This window comes from Phacochoerus africanus, chromosome 12 (genome assembly GCF_016906955.1).
Source record: "Phacochoerus africanus isolate WHEZ1 chromosome 12, ROS_Pafr_v1, whole genome shotgun sequence".
Classification (NCBI taxonomy): domain Eukaryota; kingdom Metazoa; phylum Chordata; class Mammalia; order Artiodactyla; family Suidae; genus Phacochoerus; species Phacochoerus africanus.
Genome location: NC_062555.1, coordinates 22828499 through 22842868, shown reverse-complemented (window position 1 = coordinate 22842868; position 14370 = coordinate 22828499). Strand labels below are relative to the sequence as shown.

Genomic DNA, 14370 nt, shown 5'->3' with positions numbered 1-14370 from the left:
AACAGCTTTTGCTGCATTCCATAAGTATTGCTACATTGTATTTCCATTTTTATTTGTGTCAGGTATGTTTAGAGTTCTTTTCTTTGACTCATTGGTTGTTTAGTAGCATGTTGTTTAATCCCTTTATATTTGTGAATTTTCCAGTTTTCTTCTTGTCATTGATATCTAGTTTTACACCACTGCAAGTCAGAAAAGATACTTGATAGAATATCAATCTTTTTAAATTTTAAAACTTATTTTGTGGTCTAAGATACAACCTATCTGGAAGAATGTTCTGTTTGCACTTGAGAAGAATGTGTATTGTTTCTTGTGGATGTGATGTTCTGCCATCTGATCTAATGTGCCAAGAACAACGCAGTTCTGTCTTGGGTGATCTAGCATTTAAAAAGAATGGGAAAGGAGAAATACATATGGATAGATGCACGGGAGGTTTATAAAAATCCCCCTTACTACTCTTCAGGCCTAAAAACTTCCATTTTATGCTAATAATAAAAGCAAAAATATAGCAGTATTTCACTTCTCTCCTATTTTCAAAGCGATCTTGTCTTTCTCTTCATATCTATTTAATGAAAATAAACTTACAAGGCCATCTGATCTAATGTGCCAAGTAACACTGATGTTTCCTTACCAATTCTCTGTTTGAATGATCTACCCATTGAAGGAGGTAAGGTATTAAAGGTATTATATTTCTATTTCTCCATTTGGATCTTTTAATTTTGGTTTTATATTATTCAGATAGTCCTATGATAGATCTATAACTATTTACAAATGTTGTATACTCTTGCTCAAATGACCCCTGGTCATTGTCTTTTGCTCTTCTAATAAGAGTCATAATCTTAAAAACTACTTTATCTGCTGTATGACTAACCCCGCTTATTGTTTTGGCCATGCCAATGGCATTCAAAAGCTCCTGGGCCAGAGATTGAACTGGAGCCAGAGCAGTGATAATACCAGATCCTTAAACACTAGGCCATCAGGGAACTCCTAACCCTACTTACTTTTTATTTTCATTTGCACAGAATCTCTCTTTCCATCCTGTCATTTTTCAGTCTGTGTGTGTTCTTACTTCTGATGAGTCTCTTTTAGGCAGCATTATAGATGGGTCTTATTTTTATCCATTTGGCTACTCTAGGCCTTTTTATTGCAGCATGTAGTCCATCTACATTTGAAGTAAGTATGGATAGGTATGTATTTATTGCCATTTTGGTCATTGTTTTCTGGCTGTTTTGTTGTTTCTCTATGTTCCTTTCTTATTCTCTGCTCTCTTTCTTGTGGCTTAGTGCATTTTTCAGTGGTTTGCTTTGATTCTTTATCTTTTGTGTATCTACTATGATTTGCTTTGTGGTTACTATAAGACTTATATGTAAAAACTTATATAGCAGTAAATTTTAAGTTGATAACAACTTAAGTTTTACCATAGTCTAAAGCTCTATATTCTTATTTCCCCACCAATTTTTTTTGTTTTGGGTTTTTTTTTTTTTTTGGCCTCCTAGGGCCACGTCCTGTGGTATGTGGAGTTTCCCAGGCTAGGGGTCTAATCAGAGCTGTAGCCGCTGGCCTACGCCACAGCCACAGCAATGCCAGATCCAAGCTGCGTCTACAATCTACACCACAGCTCACGGCAATGCCAGATCCTTAACCCACCGAGCAAGGCCAGGGATCGAACCCGCAACCTCATGGTTCCTAGTTGGATTCTTTAACCATTGTGCCACAACAGGAACTCCCCAACCATTTTTTTGATGTCACATTTTACATATTTTTATCTTATTGACGTTCCAGTTATTTTAACTATTTTTGTCTTTTAGTCTTCATACCCACTTTATAAATGATTAACCCACTACCTTTACTATATATTTACCTTTTCAGTGAGATTTATTCTTTCAAATATTTCCTTGATACTAATTAGCACCCCTTCTTTTTAGCTTTAAGAAGCCCCTTTAATATTTATTGCAAGGTGGGCTTAGCAGTGATTAACTCTTTTAGCTTATCTTTATCTGGAAAACTATCCTTCCTTCAATTTTGAATAATAACCAGGTAGAATAATATTGCTTGGAAGATTTTTTTCTTTTGCTATGTTAAATATATGGTGTCACTCCATTCTAGCTTGCAAAGTTTCTGCTGATAGTCATAATTATTTCATTTCACATAAGTTTCTTTTCTCTTAAGGATTCTAAGATTTTTCTTTTTGTCTTTAACTTTTGACATCTTAATTGTAGTGTGTCTTGGTGTGGGTCTCCTTGGATTCACCTCATTTAGAACACTCTGGGATTCCTGGATCTGGATGTCTGTTTCCTTCCCCAGGTTAGGGCAGTTTTCAGGCATTATTTCTTCAAAAAGCTTTCTGCCCCTCTCTCTCTTCTCCTACTGAGACCAATACAACCTAAATGTTAGCCCACTTGATGTTGTCCCATCTGTCCCCTAAGCTACTTAAATTTTTAAAATTCTTTTTTTCATTTTTCTCTTCTGATCAGCTGAGTTACACTGCCCTATCTTCAAGTTCTTTCATCACTTCTTCCACTTCATGTAACCTGCTATTTAACTCCTCTATTGAATGTTTCAGTTCAGCTACTGCATTCTTCAGCTCTATGACTTCTATTTGTACTTCCTGTATTTTCTGTTTCTTTGCTGAAGTTCTCATTGTGTTCCTCCATTCTTCTCTCAAGTGCAGTGTATTTTTATGATCATTACTTTAAATTTGTATCAGGTAAATTTACCTACCTCCATTTCATCCAGTTTCTCTCCCCCACCCCCGAGATTTTATCTTATTCCTTTGTGTGGAACATATTCCTCCATTACTTCATTTTCCTTTACTCTCTGTGTTTGCTTCTATGCATTAGATGAAAACAGCACCTCCTCCCAGTCTTGAAGGAGTGGCCTTGTATAGGAGATGAGCCTTATTATTCAACTCTGCCCTAGCTCTTGGTTATCTCTCAATCCTTTGTAATTGTCCAAGCAGCCTAATTTATTTTTAAAAGCTCCCAGTATCTGAATACGTGCCAAGAAGTGTCAGTGTCCCAAAGGGGAGAATCTGTCAACATCTAGATTCATAATGATTAGCATCTAGACCCTCAGGGAGAAGCTTCTTTTTTTTTTAGGGCTGCACCCATGGCATATGGAAGTTACTGGGCTAGGGGTCAAATTAGAGCAACAGCTGCTGGCCTATACCACAGCCACAGCCACAGCAATGCCAGACCCAAGCTGCATCTGCAACCTACACTGCACCTTGGGGCAATGCCAGATCCTTAAACTAGTGAGCAAGGCCAGGGAATGAGCCCACATCCTCATGGATACTATGCTGAGCCACATGGGAACTCATGGTAGCAGCTTTTTTTTTTTCTTTTCTCTTCTTCTCCTTTTTTATTTTTTTTCTTTTCCCATTGTACAGCAAGGGGATCAAGTTATCCTTACATGTATCCTTTTTTTTTTTTTTTTTTTTTTTAGGGTTGCATGTGCAGCATGTGGAAGTTCCCAGGCTAGGAGTCGAATCAGAGCTACAGCAGCAGGCCTATGCCACAGCCACAGCAACACCAAATCCAAGCTGTGTCTGCAACATATACCACTGCTCACAGCAATGCCAGATTGCTGACCCACTCAGAGCAGCCAGGGATTGAACTCGTATTCCTATGGATACCAGTCGGATTTGTTTCCATTGCGCCACGGCAGGAACTCCCCTAGTAGCAGCTTTTAAACTGTACAAATATACACTGCCTGTGGGACAGCAAGCATAAGCCCTACTGGTCTCCAGATGTGATCCTTGGGCAGCAGTTATAAAAATCAGGACTCCAGACAAGTGCACAATCTATTTCAGAAATACCAATGACCTGTAATGAAGCAGAGGGAGAGTGCAAAGACGGTGTTCAACAACCTATGTTCCCTGGAAAGCACCTCCATATGTGCCAGCCCTGAGGCCTGAACCTCATGCTGAAGCTCCAGGAAAAGCCAAGAGGTGGGAAGAGATTTTTAAGTGCTTTCCATCAAGAAGATTCACAGAATATTTAATCCCTGAAATGTCTTACGTACACTCAATATTTTCTTTCTTTCTTTCATTTTTATTTTTATTTTGTCTTTTTGCCTTTTCTAAGGCAGCTTCCCTTGGCATATGGAGGTTCCCAGGCTAGGGGTCTAATCAGAGCTGTAGCTGCCAGCCTGTGCCAGAGCCACAGCAATGCAGGATCCGAGCTGCGTCTTCGACCTACACCACAGCTCATGGCAACTCTAGATCCTTAACCCACTGAGCAAGGCCAGGGATTGAACCCGCAACCTCATGGTTCCTTAGTCAGATTCATTAACCACTGCGCTACGATGGAAACTCCTCTTTCTTTCTTTGAATATCACTTTCAAGCAGACACAAAAGCACTGGCTTTATCCTCTACTTTGTCTACCTCTCTTTTGTCTACCTTCTTTTCTTATAATCAGACTCTGGCTCCTAACATGCATTTCTGCAATGACATAACCTCATTGTTTTAGTGGCCAACTATCAATTAAAGATGAAGATGAAACATTTCTGTCACCTACATAAAAATGATAAAGGAATGGTAGAGATGAAAAAGGTGATTTTTAAAAAAGACTAATAAAATGGTCAATCATAAAACAAAACTGTTCAAGAAAAAAAGGTGAGGTACTGAAACAAATCATAGTAGAGATATAAAATAATTACAAATAGAAATTTTAAGTGGTATGTAAAATTATAAAGAAATGGATAGCAATATATTTGAAGACAAATGTACATTTTAAAAGGAAATGTAGTTTACAGAGATTCCTTTTGCCTGGCTTTGAATAATGTAAATACAATAACATGCATAGATAGAATATGAATGTAAACTGATACAATTGCCTTGTAAAATCTTTTGGCACCATCTACTAAAATTGAACAAATGCACAAACACTATGAATTTTCAGCTCCACTCCTAGGTGTAGACTCAGCAGAAATGCATACATATGTTAACCAGAAGATAGACATAAGAACATTGATAGCAGCCCTAATCACTGTAGGCTAAAATGGAAACAACTTGCAATTCCCATTGTGGCTCCGTGGTAACGAATCTGACTAGAATCCATGAGGATGCAGATTCGATTCCTGGCCTTGCTCAGTGCGTTAAAGATCTGATGTTGCTGTGAGCTGTGGTGTAGGTTGCAGATGTGGGTTGGATCGGGCATTGCTTTGGCTGTGCGGCAGGCCAGGAGCTAGAGTTCTGATTTGACCCTAACCTGGAAACTTCCATATGCCATGGGTGCAGCCCTAAAAAGACCAAAAAAAAAACCAAACCAAACCAATCCAAAACAAAAAAACCCATGGAAATTACCTAATTGTTTATCTAGAATAGAATGATGTATATTTTATTGTACGTTAATTCAAGAGAAGACGATACAGCACTGAAAATGAAAGATGTTGCAGAGAGGATCAGTCAAGTCTACCAATAGGAAAGAATAAAGTTCGGAAATCAACACATCCATATACAGAACAAAGATGATACCAGAAAAAATAATAGGGAAACAATAAATTGTTTAATGCACGCTGGTTCATTCTATGGAGAAACTAATATAAATGCCTACCTTATATCACATACAATGTGGAGTCCAGATAGGATTTACGATCTTTATTTGAAAGGTAAAAATATAAAGTGTATAAAAGAAAAGAAAATGTAGGATAAAAATCTTTGCAACTCAGGCAAATATTTTTCTTTTTTTCCTTTTTTTTTTTTTTTTTTTTTAAATGGCTGTACTTGCAGCATGTGGAAGTTCCCAGGCTAGGGGTTGAATCAGAGCTATAGCCACTGGCCTATACTACAGCCATAGCAATGCCAGATCTGAGCCACATCTGCAACCTGCACCATAGCTCATGGCAACATCAGGATCCTTAACCCACCAAACAAGGCCAGGGATTGAACTTGTGTCCTCATGGATACTAGTTAGATTCGTTTCCACTGAGCCATGATGGGAACTCCAGCAAACATTTTTCTCAAATTTAACTCAGTAAAAGTATAAATTGTAAGATCAAATAAGGGAGGGGATGGCTCACAAAAGTCAGCTTTGTAAAAACGATCGCATATCCATGGACAAAGTCAGTGGTTAGATATGTAGGTGAGAGGATAGGAAATGATAACTAAAATATTTATTTATTTTTTTTGTCCACGCCTAGAACATGTGGAAGTTTCCAGGCTAGGGGTCAAACCCATGCCACAGCTGCCACATGAGCCACAGCAGTGATAATGCCAGATTCTTAACCCACTGAGCCACCAGGGAACTCCTAACTAAAACATTTAAAACCAACATCTGACTAATACATAGATTAGAATGTAGATAAAAAAACAGTAAATCAACAAGGACAGAAAATTAATAGAAAATGGGCAAAAGGTATGAGCAGGCAATTCACAGGAGGAGAACCTGCATAAAATATGGGAAAAGATGCTCCAAATCACTAGTCATCAGACAGCTGAAAATAACAGCAGCAATAAACTATTCCTATGTAGAAATGAGATGGGTGAAAAATGGGAAATTCAATAATACTCAATTTAGGTGAATATGCACCAGGGAAGAAGAGAAACTGTGATTGCCATTCTGGAAACAATTTTGCAGAATTTAGCTGAATTAGGTGTCTGTTTCTCTACGTCCTGGCAACCATAGCTGAAAAATTATTGCACAGATCCTGAAAAGGACATGTAGCAGGGCATCCATCACAATGTTGTCTGTGGTGGTAGGAAGCCATGGAGGCATCATGGATCCATCATAGATCCATCATTAAGGAGGAGAATAGATTCATCATAGACACATACACCAGGAATCAGGGTGCATTAAGAGAAAATGAACTACACATAGTGTTGAATAAAAGAAGTAATATATAGAGAGGAGTTCCCATCGTAGCACAGAAGAAACGAATCCGACTAGGGACCATGAGGTTGCGGCTTTGGTCCCTGGCCTTGCTCAGTGGGTTAAGGATCCGACGTTGCTGTGGCTGTGGTGTATGCCGACAGTTACAGCTCCGATTAGACCCCTAGCCTAGGAACCTCCATATGCTGTGGGTATGACCCTAAAAAGACAAAACAAAACAAAAGAAGTAACATAGAGAATGAAATCTATATCCTGGGTAACCACGCATCCTGGTTTGTCTAGACAGTTCCAGTTTATACCTGTTGTCCCAGAACAACTATTAATACCACTATCTTTCATTCTCAGTATATTGTATGGTCATCCTATCTGTATCATAACACCATTTTGTGAAGGTTAAATCACAAAAACATGCAAAACAACATGACCAGTTTTTGCTATATACATATTTATATATTTAAAGACACTTATTAGAGAGGGAATTTATATTAGGAAGATAAATGGGATGAAAGAAATAAAATAAAAATAAAAGAATGACACTGTACTGTACGACTGAGTAGGATTAACTCTGCCCTCTGCTGTGAGGTTAAAAAAAAAATTAATACTTAACTATAGTTTAAAAGCGAAACACTTACAGTACTTCTGGTACTAAAAATGCGGTAGTTTGGGCTGTTACTGGAATACCTGCAGAGGAAAAGGTCAAACATGAATACTAAGACTAATTTCTCCTCCAAATACAAGGAATTGTGTACATGGCCAGAGCACACCGAGGCTGCCATGAGCTTTACATTACTGCCCAAATACCTGCTTAGAAAGTGTAGTCAAGCCTTAAAACTGGGAATATCCATGACATTTGCCCACAACTCAAGGTGTGTTCAAGTTTGCTCAGTGTCTGAAATCATTACACTGAGAAGTAAATAATTTCAGATCTTGCTTTTGTTTTAGAATAAAAACTGTTGATGAATATTGGCTCCATTTCATTTATAAATGGAGTTACAATAAAATGAAGATTGAAATAAAAAAAACAGTATTTATTTGAAATACTGAAGTGAAGAGCAAATTTCTATGAGTCCTTGTTCATGATCATTTCTTGCCAGTATTCAGGGTACTTTAATTTCTGCCTATATGATCTTTCTACTGTCCAATAAAAATATGTGAGCCACCTATGTACTTAAAGATTTTCTAGTACCACATTAAAAAAGCAAGAAGAGGAGTTGCTGTTGTGGCGCAGCAGAATTAAATCCGATTAGTATCCATGAGGATGCAGGTTTGATCCCTGGCCTCGCTCAGTGGGTTGGGAATCCAGTGTGGTCATGAGCTGTGGTGTAGGTCACAGTCGTGGCTAGAATTCTGGGTTGCTGTAGCTGTGGTGTAGGCTGGCAGCTGTAGCTCCGATTTGACCCCTAACCTGGGAAACTCCATATGCTGCAGGTGCGGCCCTAAAACAAAACAACAACAAAAAAGAATAAAAAGAGAAATTGATTTTAATAATAAATAATATATATATATATAAGTAATCTTTTCTTTTGTACTACATCTTTGAAATCTGGTGTACATACCACATTCACAAAACATCTCAATTTGGACTAGTCACATTTCAAGGGCTCAATGGCCAGATGTGGCCAGTGGTCATCATAAAGCATCATGTTAAAATTCCTTCCCCTTCTCTTTGCTTCAATAATCTAGTTCCTGCTGACATTACACACTTAATTGTCAATGGATTGCTCCATCACTAAAATCTTAAATCAGAGGCGATTTCTGTATGTGTAATTGCTGGGGTATCACTACATAACACCTTTCTCAGAATTATAAATCAGAATTCTCAATTCTCATTAACAGATGTCAGTCACATACTGAAATATATTTTAGTATTTTTAATGAAACATTTTATCTATCTGCAGATAAAAATATGTTCATGGGAGTTCCCATCGTGGCGCAGTGGTTAAAGAATCTGACTAGGAACCATGAGGTTGTGGGTTCGATCCCTGCCCTTGCTCAGTGGGTTAAGGATCCAGCACTGCCATGAGCTGTAGTGTAGGTCGAAGACGCGGCTTGGGTCCCGCATTGCTGTGGCTCTGGTGTAGGCCGGTGGCTACAGCTCCCATTCAACCCTAGCCTGGGAACCTCCATATGCCGAGGGAAGCGGCCCTAGAAAAGGCAAAAAGGCAAAAAGGCAAAAAAAAAAATTTAAAAGCAAAAATATGTTCATGGATTTTCATTTCTCCCTATAAATTAAAATGAAATATATTTTCATCAAAGGTCTTTTTTCAAGTAAATATGAACCACATCACACTCATGACTATAAGACCTCTCGTTATAGGAAGAAAGACAAAAACCCCAGCGAAGAGAAGAATACAATTGGAAGATTAAGTATTTTAACTGACCAAATTAAAGTGTGTAATCTAATTCGTGAATGAAACCTGGTAGATAAATGCTAAAACGACCTTCTCTGACAAGCCCTTTTCCCTCACTTTCTCCTTCATCAGCTTCCAGCTCCTATTAAGGCTGTGGACAGGGTATGGAAGGAACAGTAGCTAAAGGAATCATATCTAACTTATTAACTTCATCACAGACAACTATAACACCTTCTCATCCTAGCTTCCTTAATTGTATCCAATATTTAATGTGTTGCTGGGAATGGATCTGGGATGTTTACAGGTATGGATGGGGGTACAGAGGGCCCATGTGCTAGGTCTGTTTTTTAATGAAAAGGACTCCATCATCTCACTCTGGGACTGTGAGAATGTATCTTTCTTGTTCTCTCTAGTGTATTCCCACTCTACCAGTTCTTCAAATCAAAGAGACTTCTCGACTTACCCCTTCCTTCATCTCCTGAGAGATAAGTCCCTCCCTGACTTCACTTTTCCTCTCTCTGTGGACCCTAAAAAATGATTCCTTTGGGCCAGCCATTTTCACTCATGCTTCTATGCCCATCCAGGAATTGGTCCTAGACAGGTCATACTCTTGGACACGTGACAGAAGCCTGTGCTAAATCATTCACGTGCGACAACCATATATTGCGGGCAGCACAAATTACCTACCCTGCCGATGGTACAGTGTACGTTTTATAAAGCACACTTTCACAAGTCCTTCAACCGCCACTACCTACTAGACGCCCAGTTACCCTAGTGAAGCGTCCCTGTCCCCCATTTCTGGGGGCGACTTTTCGGTTCTCACGTGCTTCTCTCCTCTTGAGCGAAAGGGGTGCAGAGAGAGGAAAGGACCTTCGGGATTGCGGGAGCAGGAGGGTCCGCCGTCCCAAGGGCTGTGGTGTGAAGGTGCTGCATCCCTACTGCGGGGACCGGAGGAGACAGTCGAGTCCCAGCAGCACCATCCTTTCTCGCCCTTGGTTATTGAAAACCCCCTCGGAAGGGGCGGCGGGGAGCTGGGGCTGGAGATGGGGGACTTGGGGCGCGAGTCTGTGGTCCTCAAGGGCTGAGGCACCGGGATGGGCCCCCGCCTGCCCGACCCCGGGGGAGACCCCAGCCCGCGCCCGGCGTCTCTCTACCTCCACAAGGCCGAGCCGCAGCAGCTCAGCCAAGAAAGCAGTACCGCCACTCCTCGGGCTGACATGGCGCCGGCGTGTCGCGCCCGCCGGTCCTCGCGCGCTCCGTGGGCCGCTCACCTCCAGGAGAGGGTGTGTGCGCATGCGTGCAAGCCGGCGCGCGCGCGCGCGCGCGCGCGCGCGGGGACCTGGGCTCCCCTCCTGGAGGCGAAAGTGTAAATCAGATTCTAGGAACAGCGAACGTCGAGGTACGTGGGAGTTCCCAGGCCAGGGATGGGACCTGAGCCACAGCAGTGGAAACGCGGGATCCTTAACCCACTGAGCTACCTAGGAATTCCTGAGCTAGGGTTTTGAGGGGAATGAGGTAGTAGAACCACTTAGGAAAATCCCGATTGATTGAATAAAGGTGAAACTTGTAAGTTAGAGTATATTTTAGCCTAAATCTTTGTCGGGACAGTATATAACCACTACAATAGCTTTTAGCCGGCAGTACTTTCCAGGGAGCAGGTGCTCCATAAATGAAACAAATAGTAACCTGTGCTTATTGAGCACCTGCTTTATGGCAAAAACTACCTCGTGCGTGCCCTTGAGTACAAATAAATAGGACAGCATTCTGGTTTGCAGAGGGATTTGTAATCTTCTAGTAAAGCCAAGCAAGATAAATAAACACATAGTATTATATTTTATCTGTTTACTGTTGGTAGACCAAATAATCTGAATCCTTGACTACAGTTGTATCTTTTTTTTTTTTTGGTCGTCTTTTTGCTTTTTGTAGGGCTGCTCCTGGGGCATGTTGAGGTTCCCAGGCTAGGGGTCTAATTGGAGCTCTAGCCACCAGCCCACACCACAGCCACAGCAACGCGGGATCTGAGTCCCGTCTGCGACCTACACCACAGCTCAGGGAAACGCCAGATCCTTAACCCACTGAACAAGGTCAGGGATCGAACCTGCTACCTCATGGTTCCTAGTCGGATTTGGTAACCACTGAGCCAGGATGGGAACTCCTACAGTTACATCTTTATCCCTCTTGATATTAACAGTGCCTGGTGTAATCTTATTTTGTAGTAGGTTCTCAGTATTTACTGGCAATGAATCATTGAATAAAAGTAGTAGAATGCACTCTAAGGACTATAAGAGAGTGGGAAAGAGTGGAAAGACAAAAAAAAAAAAGTAAAACAGCATTATGTTACCAGCAAAGTGGGTTTATTTGGGAGTAGCAGAGACTTGCAATTTGGTCACTGCTGAATTGAAAAGTGTATCAAAATACTTGTTTTATTTATTTATTTATTTATTTATTTAGTCTTTTTGCCATTTCTTGGGCTGCTCCTGCAGCACATGGAGGTTTCCAGGCTAGGGGTCGAATCAGAGCTGTAGCCACCAGCCTACCCCACAGCCACAGCAACGCGGGATCTGAGCCGCGTCTGCAACCTACACCACAGCTCATGGCAATGCTGGATCCTTAACCCACTGAGCAAGGGCAGGGACCGAACCCGCAGCTTCATGGTTCCTACTCGGCTTCATTAACCACTGCGCCATGACGGGAACTCCAAAAGTGTATCAAACTATTTTAGAAAGATTTTCAATATAGGTTAAAATAGAGATAATTATAAATTTAGTTTTCTCTTGGAGTAGAACATGATGGAAGATAGTATGAGAAAAAGATGTATATATATGTATGACTGGGTCATTATGCTATATAGCAGAAATTGACACAACACTGTAAACCAACTATACTCTATTACATGGAGTTCCCATCGCCGTGCAGTGGAAATGAATCCGACTAGGAACCATGAGGTTGAGGGTTTGATCCCCAGCCTCGCTCAGTCGGTCAAGGATCTGGCGTTGCTGTGAGCTGTGGTGTAGGTTGCAGACTCGGCTCAGATCCCGAGTTGCTGTGGCTGTGGTATAGGCCGGCAGTTGTAGCTCCAATTCCACCCATAGCCTGGGAACCACCATATGACTTGGGTGCCAGCCCTAAAAAGCAGTAAACAAACAAACAAAAACAAAACAAAGAAAGCCATTATTCTTTATTCAGAATAAAATTCAAAAATATAGAGATAAACAGAAAAATCACCTTTTGCGAATAGTCTGTTTAATGGAGGCTTTGCGATTACAATAATCACTACCTTCTAACATTAAAATGTAAGGATGCCAACAATAAATCAAACCATTATAGAGGTTTCAGAGAGCAGGGACCTACAGCATCTCAGTGGACAGATGGAGGGTCAAATAGAGTAAGAGGAGCCCTTGGAAAGTGTCCTAGAAGTAGTGAGAAAGAGGAAAAACAGCATTCTGACATAGCTTTGCAAAGCTTCATTTTCTTATTTGCTCTGGTGACTCACAGGCAAGTCCGGAGAACAAAGGAGAGGGGCTCACTTTTATTAAGTTTTAGGAGGAAACTGGGGATGGTTGTTTTGAACAGAAGTTCACTGGAGAAAAGCTAGAGTCCAAGGTTGTGGCAGTTTCTCATTGGCTGCATGTGGTAGTGCAGGGTTGCTGGGTCAGGGAGGGACCTTCCCTTTTCTGAAAAGCAGGAGATAAAATTGCTCTGTGAAAAATGTTCTCCCTTACATCAGAAGAAAGTAACACGCTTATCTTCTTGCCACTGGTTATGCAGGCCACAAGTGGCAGGTGGGTGAGAGCTCTTTCTTTAGGGCTTCCTGACTCCATTTCAGATGAGGTTTCCTTTATTTTCACACTTCCTCTTCTGATCACGATCTTTCCTCGAAAGCATCACTGATAAGGAGTCAGGTTTTCAGAGTCCCCGTGGTGGTTCATTGGGTTAAGGACCCGATGCTGTCTCTCTGAGGATGCCGGTTTGACTCGCTCAGTGGGTTAAGGATCCAGTGTTGCAGCAAGCTGCAGCACAGGTCCCAGATGAGGCTCAGATCCACTGTTGCTGTGGCTGTGGTGTACGCCTCATTTGCAGCTCCGATTGGACCCCTAGCCTGGGAACCTCTATATGCTACAGGTGTGGCTGTAAAAAAAAAAAAAAAAGTCCGGTTTTCTGCATTTAGAGGTTGTGTTCCTCAGGGCCAGGAGGAACCTTTCCTGGTTGCCAAGCCCCTGTTTCAGAGGGAAAGTGCAGACTGAAAACCACTGAGGCCACATTTGAGTAACAAGGGATTTAGATGGGAAATCTCAGGCATTTCCCAGCTAAAGTCTCTTATCAAGGTCATAAACATTGGAGATTGTCTTGAGGCACCGAGCTAATATCACCTTATTGGTGGTAGCAAACCAAAGTCGGGTCCACTCACCATGCACAGTAAAGCCAATCTACTGACACTAGGTTGTGGTGCCAGGAAAGTGTAGCATTTATTGCAGGGAGCAAAGCAGAGTCAGGCAGCTAATGCTTCAAAGACCTGCACTCCCTGATGGCTTCCAGGCAAAGGCTTTTAAAGACCAGACGAGGGAGGGGGAGTGTGGGGTGCATGCTCAGCTCATGAACACTCTTCTGCTTGGTGGGTGGTGAGGTCATGGGGAGTCAACATCCTCAACTTTCCGGTTCCACCTGGTCTAGGGTCTATGTGGGCAGCATAGAGTTAACGTGTACCTGTCGGGGGTTTCTGCAAAATAGCTCCAAGGATATGGCTCGGGATATTATCTCTAACCCTTGAGGAAGAACTAAAAGTACTTGGGGGTTCCCGTCATGGCGCAGAGGAAATGAATCTGACTAGGAACCATGAGGGTGTGGGTACAATCCCCGTCTCGCTCAGTGGGTTAAGGATCTGGCATTGCCATGAGCTGTGGTGTAGGTCGCAGATGTGGCTCAGATCTTGCATTGCTGTGGCTATGGCCGGCAGCTGTAGCTTTGATTCAGCCCCTGACCTGGGAATCTCCATGTGCCATGGGCGTGGCCCTAAAAGCAAAAATAAATAAATAAGTAAATAAAAATAATAAAAGTACCTGACTTTGTTTAATGACTCGACTGCTATTATTTTCTCTGGCTTGAATGTTTTCCTTTCTGCATTTTCTCACTTCTCTGATTAAATACATTTTTTAGAACTCAGGGAAGGCCTAGGTGGCTAACATTTTCCTAC

The 14370-nt window shown here is 41.5% G+C and overlaps 1 protein-coding gene across 1 annotated transcript in view; it reads right to left on the bottom strand.

Annotated features, from left to right (window-relative positions):
- Positions 1-10457, bottom strand: part of CATSPERE (catsper channel auxiliary subunit epsilon) — an 88380-nt gene extending 77923 nt beyond the window's left edge. The window contains exons 1-2 of the mRNA XM_047755028.1: positions 10334-10457; positions 7461-7509 (exon numbers count right to left, since the gene is read on the bottom strand). Of these exons, the coding sequence (XP_047610984.1) occupies positions 7461-7509; positions 10334-10398 (114 nt within the window). The 5' untranslated portion in view covers positions 10399-10457. The remainder of the gene's footprint in view (positions 1-7460; positions 7510-10333) is intronic.
- Between the last annotated feature and the right edge of the window lie 3913 nt (positions 10458-14370).